We start from the raw sequence: 17,468 nt of genomic DNA, 5'->3' as shown, positions 1-17,468 counted from the left end.
TTTTTTAAAAAAAACTCCTGTTACAACCTCTACTATCTGTTATTGAATTGGTACATATGATTATAATAGAAATTAAAACTATATTTCAAGTGATGAATATGTACATTTGTCTTTTTTTTTCCCTCTTAAATAGAATTGATTGCCTGAAGAAATGGATACTTCTCCCTCCAAAAAATATCCAGTTAAAAAACGGGTGAAAATACACCCAAACACGGTGATGGTGAAATATACTTCTCATTATCCTCAGCCTGGGGATGATGGATATGAAGAAATCAATGAAGACTATGGAAATTTTATGGAAGAAAATCCAAAGAAAGGCCTGCTGAGTGAAATGAAAAGAAAAGGAAGAACTTTCTTTGGAACCATGGATACTCAACATCCACCAACAGAAGACCCAATGACCAATGAGATTGGACAATTCCAAAGTTTTGCAGAAAAAAATATTTTTCAATCCAGAAAAATGTGGATAGTGCTGTTTGGATCTGCTTTGGCTCATGGATGTGTAGCTCTTATCACTAGGCTTGTTTCTGATCGTTCCAAAGTTCCATCTCTAGAACTGATTTTTATCCGTTCTGTTTTGCAGGTCTTATCTGTGTTAGTTGTGTGTTACTACCAGGAAGCCCCCTTTGGACCCAGTGGATACAGATTGCGACTCTTCTTTTATGGTGTATGCAATGTCATCTCTATCACCTGTGCTTATACATCATTTTCAATAGTTCCTCCCAGCAATGGGACCACTATGTGGAGAGCCACAACCACAGTCTTCAGTGCCATTTTGGCTTTTTTACTTGTAGATGAGAAAATGGCTTATGTTGACACGGCTACAGTTGTTTGCAGCATCTTAGGTGTTTGTCTTGTCATGATCCCCAACATTGTTGATGAAGATAATTCTTTGTTAAATGCCTGGAAAGAAGCCTTTGGGTACACTATGACCGTGATGGCTGGACTGACCACTGCTCTTTCCATGATAGTATACAGATCCATTAAGGAGAAGATCAGCATGTGGACTGCACTGTTTACCTTTGGTTGGACTGGGACAGTCTGGGGAGTATCTACTATGTTCATTCTTCAAGAACCCATCATCCCATTAGATGGAGAAACCTGGAGTTATCTCATTGCTATATGCATTTGTTCTACTGCAGCCTTCTTAGGAGTTTATTATGCCTTGGACAAATTCCATCCAGCTTTGGTCAGTACTGTGCAACATCTGGAGATTGTGGTAGCCATGGTGTTGCAGCTTCTAGTGTTACATATATTTCCTAGTGTCTATGATGTCTTTGGAGGGGTAATCATTATGATTAGTGTTTTTGTCCTTGCTGGCTATAAACTTTACTGGAGGAATTTAAGAAGGCAGGATTATCAGGAAATACTAGACTCTCCCATTAAGTGAATACCTGATTATTATCTTGTTAATGTTCAGTTATTAATAGATACACAGACATTTTAATGTTCATCTGGAAATATGTTGTATAACTGACAGAGTGCTATATAATTAATATATGCAGACGTGGAAAAATTTATTCTAGTCTAATAAATTAAAAACATATACTAAATTATGTGGAATACCATGAATCTGGTCTCTTTGCTGTTAATAATAAGGCAATTTTTATTATAAAAATGATTATTTATTATAAATAATAAAAGGGTAGAGAATGTTAACTTTTATTGCTAAAGAACATAAGACTTGAAGAAATGACCTCTTTCAGATGGAAATTCTGTGGTCCTGAAGTTCAAAAATTAGTAAAAAGTTCATGCCCAATGTTCTATAAATGTTCAACAAAAATCCTTCGATATTCAAAAATCTATAAGGTGAAATGCTGAATACCAAGCCCTGTTTTGTCACCTATTTGCATTAGAAAACTAGAGGTGATTGGGCTTGGTAAAGTAGCTTGAGTGAGTTGAGGCAAGAAAGAGGGAACGAAGGAAAGGAGCTGGTTTTTCACTGGCAGTGGTGGTTGTCCTACCTTAGAAGAAATTGGTCTTCCCCTTGCTGAGGCCACATTAGGCAATGCATAGTAAATGGAGGTAGGGAAAAGCTTGGATTCCTGCCAGCTCTACTTAGTCTATGCCATTTTGTGCCTTATGGTGGGAGATAGAATGTTGGGGGGAGGGTCTACTCATCCTCAGTTATGCAGATCTCTTCCAAACCTGCCCTTGTTTATGTAGTAAGTATATGTGTGAGCTTCAGTAAAGGTACTCCTTACCCCTGAAAAAGACACTAACAGTAATCATAGTACAGCAGAAAACTGAAAACTTTGTGTCCTGAGATTCTTTTCAGAAGAGCTTAAGTCTGTAAAACCACATAGAGTAACAATAATTTGGGTCTAATTTGGGAATTTTTTACTAATTTAGCACAAACAAATGTTGATATGGTATTGCTTATTAAACTATCGTTATTGAGCTATCTTAACTTCAAATACACCCATCTATAACTCTCCTCTGTGATGCTATGACTCAGAGCCTGCAAACTACATTTTTCCTATGCCAGCTGGTCTCACTAGGTTCCACCAATAAAGGGCATTAGAGGGAGACTGTAAAACAGAGAGGATAAAGGACTTCCTTCTTTCTGTTTGCTTGCAGTTTCTGTCATTTTTACCCCCGCAATAAGCAAGAGCCCTTTGGTCCAGAAGCAGCAATTGATCTCAGCCTTAAGCTTCTTTTGGCACTCCTCCACCCGCTACCCAGCCTCATCATCTCCCTCTCAGTAGCAGCAGGACCAGTTGCACAGCATCCTCCCAGGGGTATAAGCTACAGGTCAGCAAGTCATTCCTCTGAGCTCCTGAGACCTGATGATCCAACCTTGATTCCTCTTTTTCACTACTCCTAGGGGTTCTAGCTGCTCTCTATAGTTATCATATCTGGTCCTTTTTGCTTTTCCAGTCCATCAACACCCAATACTATGTTCTCTGTTGTAATATCTTGTGATTTCTGTTCTCCTAATATGCCTTCAAAGATACCCCAAAAGGAACCCAAAGTCATTTTTAGGGTGTTTGTGCTTTTGGAAAATGTTAACATTCAGATTTTTCAGGAATTACTGGCTCTCAATAGAAATTACCCAAACTGAAGCACAGAAACAAAAAGATTTGAAAAAAAAAAATGAACAGAGCCTGGAATGACCTGTACTAAGGGGTAAGAAGTCTAGTATAAGTGTAAGTGTAGTCACAGAAGAAGAGAGAGAATGGGGCATAAAAAAAGATTTGAAGAAATACTGGCCAAAAGTCTTCCAAATTGGGTAAAAAGATACAACAACCAGCAATCTGCAGATCCAGGGAAATAAGTGAACCCCCAGCATCATAAATACAAAGAAAATCACACCTGGAAACATAGTGTAACTACTGATAAACAAAGATAAAGAAACAAAATCTTAAAAGCAGCCAGAGGAAAAGATATATGACACACAAGAAAACAATGATAAGAATTACAGCTGGCTTCTTATCAGAAAGAGTAGAGGCCAGAAAAACAACAGAATGACAGTTTAAAGTGCTGTAAGAAAACCCTTTGATGGCTTCTCATTGCCTATAGGATAAAGTCTAAGGCCCTTAACTTGCATAACCCACTCTTGTTTACACTTTTAGTCATCTTCTGCTCTAGCAATATTCTACTATTGTGTAATACCTTTTTTTTTTTTTTTAACGCAGGCCCCTCTATGTGGAAAGATCCTCTCTTCTTTGCCTACTTACTTGCCTGACTAGCTTGACCACACACACCCCTTCCCCTGTGGACTAATGTCCCCCTGTACATATCTATTGCTGTATTTACTATACAAATAAGTACCTGTTTAAATCTAATTCTCTGACATTGAATGGAGCTCCTTTAAGTTGAGGACTGATTTTTAGGTCTCTGGTATCTATTGTACTGCTTACCACAGAGTGGACTCAATCAATTTTTGTTGAATTAATTACCATAAAACACTAACATTACTCAGTATAGAAACTGAATTTAGTTACCAGGGTCCACTAATTTCTATACTTCACAGTCAAGCCTGTGATTACTTTCTTCTTACTGATTAGTAGATAGGTTTTTTTTTGTCCTAAATAGTCCTTACAGTGATGCTAAACCAGATCATTCTCTCTTTTTTTAAGATTTTATTTTTGGCTGCGTTGGGCCTTCGTTGCTGCGCACAGGCTTTCTCTAGTTGCCGCGAGTGCGGGCTACTCTTCCTTGCGGTGTGTGGGCTTCTCATTGCGGTGGCTTCTCCTGTTGCGGAGCACAGGCTCTAGGCGTGCGGGCTTCAGTAGTTGTGGCTCGTGGGCTCTAGAGCGCAAGCTCAGTAGTTGTGGTGCATGGGCTTAGTTGCTCCGCGGCACGTGGGATCTTCCTGGACCAGGGCTCGAACCTGTGTCCCCTGCATTGGCAGGCAGATTCTTAACCACTGTGCCACCAGGGAAGTTTTAAGCATTTCCAACAATAAGCCCTCCATAGTTTCCTGGGAAAGGTCTTAAGACATGGAGGCTCATTTTTCCTTTCCTTTTCTTCCCAGATTCTTTCCTTTGGAATGAATGAAGTGAACTGTCTACATGTTTTTATCCTAGACAGATTAGCTACCCGTATCTGAGGCCCCATTTCTAGTCCATAGGTCATAAGTTTTGACCTAAATGTTGTTGCCTGATCCTGGCTAGTTCCTAGTCCACTCATAACGGATAAGCAGGGTTGATTCCTATTTTTGGTTTGAGTTGTGCTTTTAAAAGAGAGAAAGAAGCAGCCAAGCGCATGTTTACATTTGGAAGTTGGGGAGACAGACTGTGTGAAAGGAGGTCTCTGGGACAACTCCCACCCCTTACGAACATGGACTCCATTCTTCTAAGTACACCATACTGCAATATATGACTTTCTGTCTATCTACCCTTCCACCCAATGCTTTCCTCTCTCATTGCTGTTTCCTTATTTTTCTTCTTCAATTCCTTCTCTTTTTCTTATATCTTTTTAGTTTCTCTTTCTTTTTTTTTTAAGAGTTCCTGGTAAGAAAGGGTGATGAGGGAACTTTTAAAGGAAGATTAAAAGAAAAACACATATTTACAGCAAACTAAAATCCTTTTATGAAAAAGCTCTCTCCCTTACTTCTTCTACTGCTTAAATAGATGGCACACAGTAGTCAATAGATCTGGATCAAAATCTCACAAAGGGTTTGTTCAGATCATTGGCCCATTCAAAATACATATTCCCATACAAAATAAAATCTAAACTTATGACTTCAGCATATTTTTTCTGGGTTTAATTTCCCCACTTAAGGCAGTGATATAAGCTACCTGATGGCAAGGAATATTTTACCTGTTATATTTGTATTCACACTCCCTAATCCCATCACATGTAACTAGAATTGAATTGAGCCAGGTGTAGCTAACAGTTTGCCATGTGATTTTGGAGAAATAGTTTCAACCTCTGGACAATGGTTTATATAGTTTCAAAAATGAATGTAATAATATCTCAATCCATAAACTTTATAATATGTATCAACAAATAAAACTATTGTATTAGACAGCTTGGGCTGCTATAACAAAATGCCACAGACTGTGGCTTAAACAACAATTTAATTTCTCACAGTTTTGGAGACTAGAAGTCTGACATCTGGGTGCCAGTATGGTTAGTTTCTCGTGAGAGCTCTCTTCCTTGTTTGCACATGGCTGTCTTCTCACTGTGTCTTCTTGTTGTGAAGACAGAAAGCAATCTCTCTGCTGTCTCTTCTTATAAAGACACTAATCCTACAGGATTAGGGCCCCACTCTTATCACCTCAGTTAACCTTAACTACCTTTCAAAGGCCCTATCTCCAAATACAGTCACATTGGGGGGTTAGGGCTTCAACATACGAATTTTGAGAGGGAACACAATTCAGTCCACATCAGCCATGATAAAATATACACAGGTATTTAGACCCTCAGAATAAATCCAAAATTCACTTAATATTATTGACTTTAGATGCTAATTATGGGATATAGACAGAGTACTTGCCCAGAATTTCGTGGTCCATTTGCCCCAGTCAACTTGAGGCCAGGAAGGGACCATGGGTGATTTGTGCTTGACCTTGTGATCCTATATCTGGCAAGAGAACCACATTCCTCTATCAGGACCCAAACGAATAATTTTGAAGTTAAATACAGAAAAGCGTAAACTCTTGGAATTTACAGTCAGGACCAGGATTTAAAATGGGAATGGAAGATGTATTCATGCTTTAAACAATATTTACTGACGATCTACCATGTGCTAGGCACTGGGTAAAAACTGAATACTGACATGGTTCCTGACTTAATTGAGTTTACAATCAGGTAGGAGTATGGACAGGCCCTTTCAACAGCAGGATGGGGAAAATACCTGTGCACCCCAGCAGGCTTCCCTAAGGGGGCATCACCTAAGCAGAGCCCCAGAGATGTCTGGGAAGAAACGAGGCAGGTGATTGGGGGCTGCAGCGGGGGTCTCAAGAGAACCAACTTATTGACGGCTGGGGCTGGGCCGCTAAGAATGGGCAGACCCGGCACCCAAGGTCACTGTCCCCCTCACAGCAAAGCTACCGCAGCCAAGACGGGAAGCTACCCACGAACCAGGGTACTTTGAAGGCCCTCAGACTCAGCTTATTTCGGTTTGCGGCTCAAATTAAGCAAATGTCTTACATTTTTCTCTCAGGTCCCCATTTCCAGGCCTTTTTGTTTGTTTTTTCTTTTTCGCTCCCCGCCCCTAAGAACCTTCCGCTGGCAAGACCTTCTGGTGCAGAAACCAGAAAGAAGCTCCCAGAGCAGTCGGGGTTGAACTCGGGAAGCAGTCATTTCTGCCGTAGAATCTCCTGTGCCGCTGAGGAGGAAGGCCCAGAGTAATAAACCAGAACAGCCGGGGAGACAAAAGCAACAAGACTCAGAGTCAAGCAGGGAGCTTCTTGCGTTCTCACTCCCTCTCCGCGGAGCCGCCTCAGCTCGCTCCACACCCAGCACAGCGCTTGATTGACAAGGGGGCCCGCCCAATCCCAGCGCGGCGCAGACGGCTTTCGCGTCAGTGGAAGGGGAGACTGAGCCTATCGGATTGGGCAGGGAGGGGGTTTCCTGCCCGCGCGGATCCGCCCACGGCCTCGCGACCATTCGGCGCTGCAGCCCCGCCCTCTCCACACGCGCGCCCCGCCCCTCTCTTCAGAGCTACGCGGCGGCTGAGCGGAGGCCTCGTGCCGTAACGGCCATCGCGGCGGCCGCGGCGGCGTCCCGGTGCCCTCCTCAGGTGAGCTGGGGCCACTCGGGCTCGGCAGAAGGGAGGTGAGACGGTTGTGCCGGCAGGCAGACGCACAGAACAGCCTTTCCTTGCTCCGGGAATCCACATAGCCTGTTACTTGCCGCGGTGCTTCCTCTTCCCCGGTGAAGTTAGCCCCCGGGGCGCCGTCTGCCGGCCCGGAGCTGAGCCGGAGGGGGCGGGGAGGCCGCTCGGCCGGGCCTGGGCGTTTGCCTCGGAGCTCCGCGCGACCCTCTGGCCACTGCCCCGGGCGGCGCGGCCCCGCGGCCTCCCGGTCCATTCCCGGAACGTCGGGTTGGGGTGAGCGCCGCGGCCGGCCGCCCCTGCGAAGCTGGGGGATCGAGTGTGAGGCGCGCGCCCTTCCCCGTTTCTTTTTCTCCCCAAAAGTCCTGTCGGCTGTTGTGGCGCAGTCCGAGGCCGCGAAGGTAGGGACGTGGTAGTGGAGAGAAAGGGGCGCGCTCACCTCCAGCCCGAGAGGAGGGGGAGGGAGCCGTTCCCCGTGCGGAGGGTGGACGTCTTCGGGATGCGCCTCCCGCCCCTCCTCCCACCCCCAGCCGTTTCCCTCCTCCTCGGGAAAGCTGGGTTATTTTAATCTTATGGACCTGCTGTAGATTCGTACGCGAGTTGCTTGGGCTGTGAGCTTTTGACTTGAGTTGTAATATATCCGGTAAGAAAAGAAAATGTATCTCGATAGTTGTTTTGTAACCTTTCTTATGTGTGTCCGTGAAAGTTAAATTTGCCGTAAGAAGCTCGGGAAGCTGGATTTTGTTCGGGACTGAGAACTCTGACATTATAGACGCCTAATTAGTGTCGAACGAATGAACTAGTCACCTAAAAATAATTCTACCCCGTTAGATTTGGTGATAAACCATGGGAGTTACGAAAGAATAAGGTTAAGGAGAAATTTCTAACCCCATCTTGGGTGGTGAGCAAAGAAGCTCACTCAGTGTCCGGTCAGAACGGGTAAGTGTTGCAAGAGGTATTCATTGTTAAAAATCTTACTTTGGTAGATTTATGAAAGACCAACTATACAATTTATTAAGCACTTGGAAAGCACTGTGCTTAAAGTCTCAACCTTCAGCGAGTTCACAGAGTCAATGGGGTCGGCTCTTAAACAGGCATCTCATTCAAAGTTTGATAGAAACTCAAGAACTATGCATTGGTTGATTAATATTAGTTTTATTTCATCTTGATCACAAACTTTGGGATTTTCTTCTTTGGAAAATTGTCATCTGTGAACAGTTTGCAGAATGTTCAAGATTTCTCAGCTGTGCTTGTTCATGTATTAAATTTTAAATTGTTTGCTCTACTTTTCTAAGTATTATCTTTAGTCCAGATGTTACCAGTGCTTTCAGGTCCATGTAAATAAAGTTTCGAACATTTTGTTAGATATTGAATGATGCTTTATGCCACTGCGTTCATTTTTCTTTTGAATCTTTGAGAACTTTCCTGCCAGAACTCAAGGTAGATTTGATGTGATTATTGTTATAAATCACATGTCAGGAAGAATTGATAAATACAGTTGCAGTCCATTTTTTCCCTCTTATAGTTTAATTAACAATTTTTACAATTTACTCACTTTTATAATATGGAAAAATACCAAATGTTGTCTACCTGCACCAGAAGACTAAATGATTATTTAGTTGTTTGGTCAATAAGTAGAATTAGAGGAAACTCTTGAAATAACTAAGCATTTAACAAATTCTCCGTGAATACTTTGCTGTGCTGTTTTAGGAAGACAGCTGACAGGGCCACAAATGACATTTAAAGATTATTTAATAAGGCAACAATTCTATTTGGATGCTCACTTTATTTGAAAGATAGAATTTATAGTCTTCCCTTCAAAACTGATTCCATATGCTGACTTTGTTTTGGTGATTTTATCATGCCTTAAATTACCCAGACATAAACCTTGGTTTTATCTTTGACTTCCTCTATCCACATAACTTAACACTGACCAATTTTTGTCAACCATTTTCTGAAATTTCTTTCAGATATCTGTTCCTTCCCACTAGCTTTTAACTGGGTTTTCTGCCTGTCTTTTCTCCCTACTCAGTATGTTCTGCCTTCTGCCTGTTCTTAAAATAATGCTTCCAACGCCCTCACTGTTAAACCAGCAATAGTTCCCTGTTATTTACAGAGTATAGTTCAGAATTCCCAGCCTTCTAACAATCTGCTCAAAGCCTGTTTTTTCTAATGATGGCACTAATTCTCTATAGGAGCTGTCCACCCTAACCAACCCAATCTCTTGTTCTCATTTAGACTTTGTATTTTTCTACCTTGGTATCTGTTGAGACTTTGCCTACGTATAGCCTGCGTTCTTTAAAAGGAATTTTCCTCCTTAAATTAAGTGGCAAATGAGGGCAAATTTTGTTGAAGTTTCATTTTTGGTCCTTTAGTGCAACCTTCCAGATCTTTCTGTTCTCTGTGTTGTTGCTTTCCTTTGAACGCACTGCCCTTACTGTTTTATCATTCCTTTGGTTTTTAATCTTATGTGGACTTGTATCATAATACTATGGAACAATATTGTAGGAACGTTGGAATCCAACCATCTGTTTTATAGATAGGGAAAACGTAATCCATACAGACTAACTGCACTAAAATTCACCTAGTGATGGTGGCAGAGCTGAGACTCAAACCTTGATTTCCTGCTTGACTTCCTAACTCAAGCTGTGTATATTAAAAAAAAATATATTGTGTATTCTATATGAAACTATACTTCTTTTCATCTCTTGCAATGTCATTTTGTATTGTTTGCTTCACATTACTTTGCATTTTGTGTATTAATGCCTTCTGATATAGATTCAAAACTTCTGTATGAGGGCAGGGGAACCTTCATGACTTGCATTGTTTGAATCATTGAAACAGTGATTTAAAGTCTACATAGAGACTTCTAGCTTGTTGGATGTATTAACAGCTTTAACAAAAATAATACTGTCATGTCCACTGTTGAGTCCTGACTCACTAAAAATGAATCTCTTAGAAGTTTCACTGTTGGATTTTAGTTTGTTTGATTCTCTTGATAAAAGAGACTTGAATCTTTGGGAGCCTTGAAAGTAGATGTGAACAATGACTTATTAGGTGACTAAGTTTATTGACCTAACTAAATGTTCTTTTCCTCTTTTTTTTTTTTTTTGCGGTACGCGGGCCTCTCACTGCCGTGACCTCTCCCGCTGCGGAGCACAGGCTCCGGACGCGCAGGCTCAGCGGCCATGGCTCACGGGCCCAGCCGCTCTGCCGCATGTGGGATCTTCCCGGACCGGGGCACGAACCCGTGTCCCCTGCATCGGCAGGCAGACTCTCAACCACTGTGCCACCAGGGAAGCCCCTTTTTCTCTTTCTGATAGAACAGTAACACTTTTACATTTTGCTATTTTTTCATTTTGTTCATCTGTCAAGAACCAGATTATTGAGCAATCTGCTTATTGAGCAAAACATTCTGTAAACCATTTGTTCCATTTGGGGAGTTAGAGAGCTTTTATATATTTGTTCTTCACGTTTTTTTCCCTCTTAACTTTAAAGTTTCTGTTAATACCAGCAGCATAGGGTTTCCTTGGTATTTTTGTTACATTGATGTAGCAAGAGTTGAATGGTATAAGACAGCACAGAAAACTATCAGGTGAAATATCTCTGGAGGGTATGCTTTACTTTTTTGGCCTGAAACAAATTAGAAAAATTAGAAGCTATTTTTCTTCTATTGTTTGGTTGTTTATAATGGCTTATTCTTATTTGTTTAAATAATTATCTGCTAAAAAACTGTGGAAACACTGTTTCTCTTGTTCTTTTTTCCTGAAATTGTACCTAAGGAGTGCTGAATTGGATAAGTATGGTATGAATAATTTCTGCTTTTGTTCAGACAGACCAGTTGAATAAAGCAGTGAGAGTATGGCTTGGAGAGATTTTTTAAAAAACGGGTGCATTGAAAAGGTTTTATTTTTTCTTTTTTTAATGAATCAGCCTTCCCAAACTTTCAGTACATGCATGCTTCAAAATCATGTTGCATTTAGCTCAATTCAAATAATAAATATAACAAAGAATTTAATGTTCTTTGTATTTTTTGAGTATTCCAGCTATATTGTAGAAACATTTTATTAATTAAACAAGGCACTGGAAAGGTTTTTGGAAATACTTGATCACTTCCAGATACTATATGTTTTTAAGCAACATTTTTATTTTTAGAAACATTTAGAATACTTCCTGTACAACCTCCCCCCCCCCGCCCCGCCCCCCAACCCCGAATTTTTGCTGCCCTAGGAAGTCAGATTTTGGGTTGGCCAAAAAGTTTGGAAAAACCCGAATGAACTTTGTGGCCAACCCAAATACATTAGTTTTTCTATGTTTTTTTTTACATTTTTTTTTTTACATATTCTTAGAAAGCCCTATAAAGCCTTCCATGATTTGGCTTTTGCCAGCTTCTAGCTGCATTTCTTGGCATTATCTTTTTCCTTTAGGCTGCTCTTTGGGCCTTGAATAGCCAAGCTCTTTTTTGCCTTGGAGCCTATGAACATGCTCTTCCCTCTGGCAGATGGCTTTTTTGGGTTAATAAGTATTAAGTTTGGCTGCTAGTAACAGACACCGAATAATAATTTCTGTCCCACAGCAGAGAAATCCAGAATTTACATGACACTCATTTATTAAGTGTTATTTCCAGTTGTTTTCCTATAAATAACTTCTTTTTTTTTTTTTGCGGTATGCGGGCCTCTCACTGTTGTGGCCTCTCCCATTGCGAAGCACAGGCTCCGGACGCGCAGGCTCAGCGGCCATGGCTTACAGGCGCAGCCGCTCCGCGGCATGTGGGATCTTCCCAGACCGGGGCACGAACCCGTGTTCCCTGCATCAGCAGGCAGACGCTCAACCACTGCGCCACCAGGGACGCCCTATAAATAACTTTGAAATAAAGATCTTTGTGTATAAGACCTTAGAAAATTTCCCTTTTGATTAATTCCTGTTGTGGAATCCAATTGAAAGTTCCATTAATTTCTTTAAAAACTTGTTTAGAGAAAGTATCATTTTTTTTTAAATTGCAAAGTGGCCAAATTTCAGTGTATCCCTAATGAATTTTTCCAATTGTAGACATAGGCCCATTACCCAGATCAAGGTATAGAACATTCCTAGTGCTCCAGAAGGGTCTCTCATGGGTCCTCCCAAATCTGTATCTCCCCTGCCCCCCCCCCCCGCAAAGTAATCACCATTTTGACCTATATCACCATAGGTTACTTTTGCCTGTTCTTGAACTTAATATAAGTGGAACCATACAGTATATACTTTTGTGAATGGCTGCTTTTACTTAACATTGTGTTTGTGAGACTCACCCATGATGTTGGGTACAGCAGTAGTTGGTCTTTTTCACTGATGGCAGTATTTTGTTGGATGAATATATACATTTTTAAAAAATTCACCATTAGTGGATGTTTGATATACTTCAATTTTTTTAGCTGTTGTGAATAAAGCAGCTATGAACATTTACTTACAAGTCTTTTAGTGGACATACACCCTCATTTCTTTTGAGTATATATACATGGGAGTAGAATTGCTCTGTTTTTGTCTACCAGTGTTTTTTTTTTTTAATTTTTTCAATTTTTTGGCTGCATTGGGTCTTCATTGCTGTGTGCATGCTTTCTCTAGTTGTAGCAAGTGGAGGCTACTCTTCATTGTGGTGCGCGGCTTCTCATTGTGGCGGCTTCTCTTTGCGGAGCGCTGGCTCTAGGTATGTGGGCTTCAGTAGTTGCAGCATGTGGACTCAGTAGTTGTGGCACGCGGGCTCTAGAGCGCAGGCTCAGTAGTTGTGGTGCACGGGCTTAGTTGCTCTGTGGCATATGGGATCTTCCCGGACCAGGGCTCGAACCCGTGTCCCCTGCATTGGCAGGCAGATTCTTAACCACTGCACTACCAGGGAAGTTCCTTTCTACCAGTTTTTGAACCTGATTGAACTAGTTCTCTGGCTGGTCCATAGTAGTTTCCTGGGATTTCTCCCTTTACCATAAAGCTAGTGATTCCCTTTGCCTTAACTCTCTTATTTCCTGTGAATCATGTAATTCTTTTTTTTTTTTTTATTGTTTTGACCCCTTCTTTTGATGGGGTATATCCCACAGTAGATTACTGTGAAAAGTTGAGATCTGTGTTAATAAAAAACCCCTTTATTCATTTTTGGTCTTCCCACTGATTTGGTTGGTTGGGTAAGGAGTTATAGGTTGGAAATAATTTCCCTTCTGAATTCTGAAGGCATCTCTCCATTGTTTTCTAGCTTGTGGCCCATTTAAGAATTCTGAAGACATTCTGATTCCTGATCCTGTTTTTTGCCTTTCTGGAATTTTGTAAATTTCATGAGGGTGTGACTTGGCATACATCTATTTTTGTGTGTTTCCTTAGATATTATTCATTGTGCCCTCCAAATCTGCCAAATTATGTTCATCAGTTCTGGGAAATTTTCTTGACTTTTTTCATTGATGGTTGGATTAATCTGCTAGGGCTGCCATAACAAAATACCGTAGACTGTGTGGTTTAAAGAACAGATACTAATTTTCTCACAGTTTTGGAGGCTAGAAGTCCAAGATCAAGGTACTGTCAGGGTTGGTTTCTGATGAGTTCTCTTCTTGGCTTGTAGACAGCTGCCTTCTCAGTGTGTCCTTACAAGGCCTTCCATGGAGAGAACTGTATCTTTCCTCCTCTTATTTTGAGGATACCAATCCTGTTGGATTAGGGCCCCACCCTTATGACCTCATTTAACCATAACTACCTCCTGAAGGCCGTATCTCCAAATACCGTCACACTGGGGGCTAGGGCTTCAACATACAAATTTTGAGGGGACACAGTTCAGTCCATTACAGTGGTTTAGTCTCCTCCCTTTTGTATCTCTCTCTGTGAAACTTCTGTTCTTTGTTTGAATCTCTTAGACTAGTCCTCTGATACTCCCTTTTTCTCTTACTTTTCACCTCCTAGTCTTTTGGCTCTGTTTTATATGGGAGGCTTTCTTAACTTTATTTCCTAAGCCTTCTGTTGAATTTTTCATTTTTTGCTGTGAAGATTTTGATTTCCCAAGAGTTCTTTTTGTTCTCTTAAAGATTCTCTTTTGTAGAGAGCATTTTGTGCTTCTGTCATGGATGCATTGTCTTCTCTAATTTCTGAGGCTATAAATAGCTTTTTTTTTAACTTTTTTTTTTTTGCAGCCTCTGTTCCTTCTAAATTGGTCTCCAGCTTTTATGTTGGAGGCTTACTTCAGGTGTCAGTAATCAATCCTTAGATGTTATCTAGTGAGTGAAAGTCTGAATTGATGGGGACTTGAAGACTTTGAATTTCATTTCATGGTGGCCCAAGTGAGCCATTTTTTGAGAAAACCCTGATTGATGTGCAGGAGGTGTTTTCCTCTTGGGTCAGGTTCATGAAGGAAAACTCAAATCTGCTTGAGGTCTGAAAGTTTGGCCACCAATTTTTTTGGTTTGAGGGATTGGATTTCTCATTCCCCTACTTTTGGTAGAGTATACAGATCTTTAATTATATCTGGTGAGCCCTAGTTCAGAGTGGAGTAACCAACCAATCAGAATGATTTTACATTTTTAAAGGGTTGTAAAAAAATAATATGTGGCAGAGACCGTGTGGCCCGTAAAGACTAAAACATTTACTATCTGGCCCTTTACAGAAAAGGTTTGCCTACTTTGTTCTGGTTGTAATGGTTCTGATTTCCTTTAATAAAGCTTCTAGACTACTACTACTTTTACTCCCACTCAGGCTTCAGTTTACAATCTTGGGACTTCCTGAAGCTATTTGTTTTAATTTAGTTTAGTGCATATCATGGAAGTTATGACTAAGAATTGGTAGGATAGACTCTATTATCAGAGATATGAGATTTTTTAATGTAAAATCTCAAGAAGTAGGAAAAGCAAAATACTGAAGAAATAAATCACAACGCATAATGAGTGTACGTGTGCATTGTTCTTTTTCTTGTCATCTAAGTGCAGAACATAAGTGTGTATACTTTGAAGAATGGGGAAAGGGGCATTGAGAACAGGCCCAAGTCATGTTTTAAATGAGCAATTTTCATCAACTCCTCTGTAGTTGGTAAATCATAACTGGCAGAATAAATTGGCTCCAGACAAGAAGCTGTTCCAGGCAGTAATATACATATACATATATATGTGTAAGTGTACGTATATATGTGTGTGTGTGGTTGTATTTGTCCACCTGATATCAGAAACGAGAGAGAGAATGTAAGCCACGTGGCAGGGTGGGAGAAACAGGAGTTGCATTGTTATAGGAAATAAAGTAAAATGTCTTTTCCTTTAAGTGCTAGCTGCTGAAAAACTGTTACGTTTAGTCTTAATTGTGTGAGCAGTCTCATCACAGGTTTCTTGTATAATACTTTCTTTCCTTTAAATGGTGTCTTATCTTTAGTATTTATCTCCGATTTTTTTTGTTGTTGTTGTTGGATGTGGCATGCGGGATCGTAGTTCCCTGACCAGGGATCTAACCCGTGCCCCCTGCATTGGGAGTGCAGACTCTTAACCACTGGACCACCAGAGAAGTCCCTATCTCTGTTATTATTATTATTTTTTACAAATTTATTTAATTAATTAATTTATTTTTGGCTGCATTGGGTCTTCGTTGCTGCGCACGGGCTTTGTCTAGTTGCGGCGAGTGGGGGCGTCTCCTGTTGCGGAGCACGGCCTCTAGGCGCACGGGCTTCAGTAGTTGTGGCTCCCGGGCTCTAGAGCGCAGGCTCAGTAGTTGTCGCCCACAGGCTTAGTTGTCTGCGGCATGTGGGATCTTTCTGGACCAGGGCTCGAACCCATGTCCCCTGCATTGGCAGGCGGATTCTTAACCATTGCATCACCAGGGAAGTCCTTTCTGTTATTTTTTAATATGTATATTCCAGACTTGTTTCTTTGAGTGTACAAACTCATGCTCACTTAAAATAGGATCACATGCTACATTTTGTTTTCTAATTTGGCTTTTATAAACATTCTTTTGAGTCAGTATATATAAGTTTAAAGATTCTAGAGACAGACAACTTGAATTCCAGTATAGACTTCATCACTGTTTGGGCTTAGGCGTCTACAAGCCTCATTCTTCTTATCTGTAATATGGGGATTATACTTAATCAAAGGATTATTATAAGGTTTACATGAGAATTCATGTATCCACTTAACTGCTAAGCAGTGATTGGTGTACATTAAGAACTTTAGAATCAGTTTTAGATGTAAAATAACAGGGTTCAAAAGTGTAGATGTTGTAAATGTTGGTAACTGTTGCCAAACTACTATTCAGAAAAAAATACGAATTTAATCTTCACCAACAAATAGTGTTCCTTTACTTGGCATAATTATTCTAATTTTTGACAACTTGGTAGGTAAAAAACTGGCAGAACTAAAAGGAGAATTAGACAAATTCATAAATATAATTTGGGATATTTTAGTATAACTCTGAGTAATTAGTAGAACAACAATAAGACAAAAAAGTCAAAAGATTTGAACAACATAATTAACAAATGAGTCTAATTACATGCATAGAACATTTTACCCAGCACCTGAAGAATACAGATTTTTTTCTAGTGCCTATGGAAATTTACCCCCAAATTTACATATCCTGGACCATAAAAAAGATGGAAATAATCAGTTCTAGAATATGTGCTCTGACATGTTGGAATTAAGCCAGAAATCAATTACAAAAAATAACTAGAAAATGACATGTCAACTGTTTGGAAATTAAACAGTATACTCCTAAGTAACCCAGGGATTAAAGAAGAAATGACATTAAACTCTTCTGAACTGAATGATGAAAATATGACATAACTTAAGGGATACAGGTAATCCATGCTTAAAGGAATGTTTATAGCCTTATAATGCGTATGTTAGAATAAAGGCTAAAAATAATTGAAAAGATTACTGTGTAAAGATGGATGAGTGAAAGATGCATTTACTTTTACTCCCCTCCAAAGCCTACCAAGATGATTGATCGTATAGAATATTTTTTAAAGGTTGGAACTACATAGGTAAAGAGAATGGAAGAAGCAGTGAAATTTGGAAGCTGGAAAGCAACAGCCTGATAGAAACATTTTAGTAGATTTAAAAATGTTCGGGGCTTCCCTGGTGGCGCAGTGGTTGAGAGTCTGCCTGCCGATGCAGGGGACACGGGTTCGTGCCCCAGTCCGGGAAGATCCCACATGCCGCGGAGCGGCTGGGCCCGTGAGCCATGGCCGCTGAGCCTGTGCATCCGGAGCCTGTGTTCTGCAGTGGGAGAGGCCACAGCAGTGAGAAGCCTGCGTGCCACA

At 40.7% G+C, this 17,468-nt stretch overlaps 2 protein-coding genes across 5 annotated transcripts in view; both read left to right on the top strand.

Annotated features, from left to right (window-relative positions):
• Nucleotides 1-1,505, top strand: part of SLC35G2 (solute carrier family 35 member G2) — a 32,407-nt gene extending 30,902 nt beyond the window's left edge. For all 3 annotated transcript variants that reach the window (XM_079922859.1, XM_079922858.1, XM_079922860.1), the window contains exon 2: nt 134-1,505. In XM_079922859.1, coding sequence (XP_079778985.1) covers nt 152-1,390 — 1,239 coding nt within the window. In that variant the 5' untranslated portion in view covers nt 134-151 and the 3' untranslated portion in view covers nt 1,391-1,505. The remainder of the gene's footprint in view (nt 1-133) is intronic.
• A 5,597-nt stretch (nt 1,506-7,102) lies between these two features.
• The window catches only part of NCK1 (NCK adaptor protein 1), a 92,570-nt gene continuing 82,204 nt past the window's right edge, over nt 7,103-17,468 (top strand). For both annotated transcript variants that reach the window (XR_013828309.1, XM_079921272.1), the window contains exon 1: nt 7,103-7,195. The gene's annotated coding sequence lies outside the window, so the exon portion shown is untranslated. The remainder of the gene's footprint in view (nt 7,196-17,468) is intronic.

Source organism: Stenella coeruleoalba (genome assembly GCF_951394435.1).
Source record: "Stenella coeruleoalba genome assembly, chromosome: 5".
Taxonomy (NCBI): Eukaryota; Metazoa; Chordata; class Mammalia; order Artiodactyla; family Delphinidae; genus Stenella; species Stenella coeruleoalba.
Note: the sequence above shows the minus strand (reverse complement) of the source record. Positions and strands in the feature narration are given on the sequence as shown.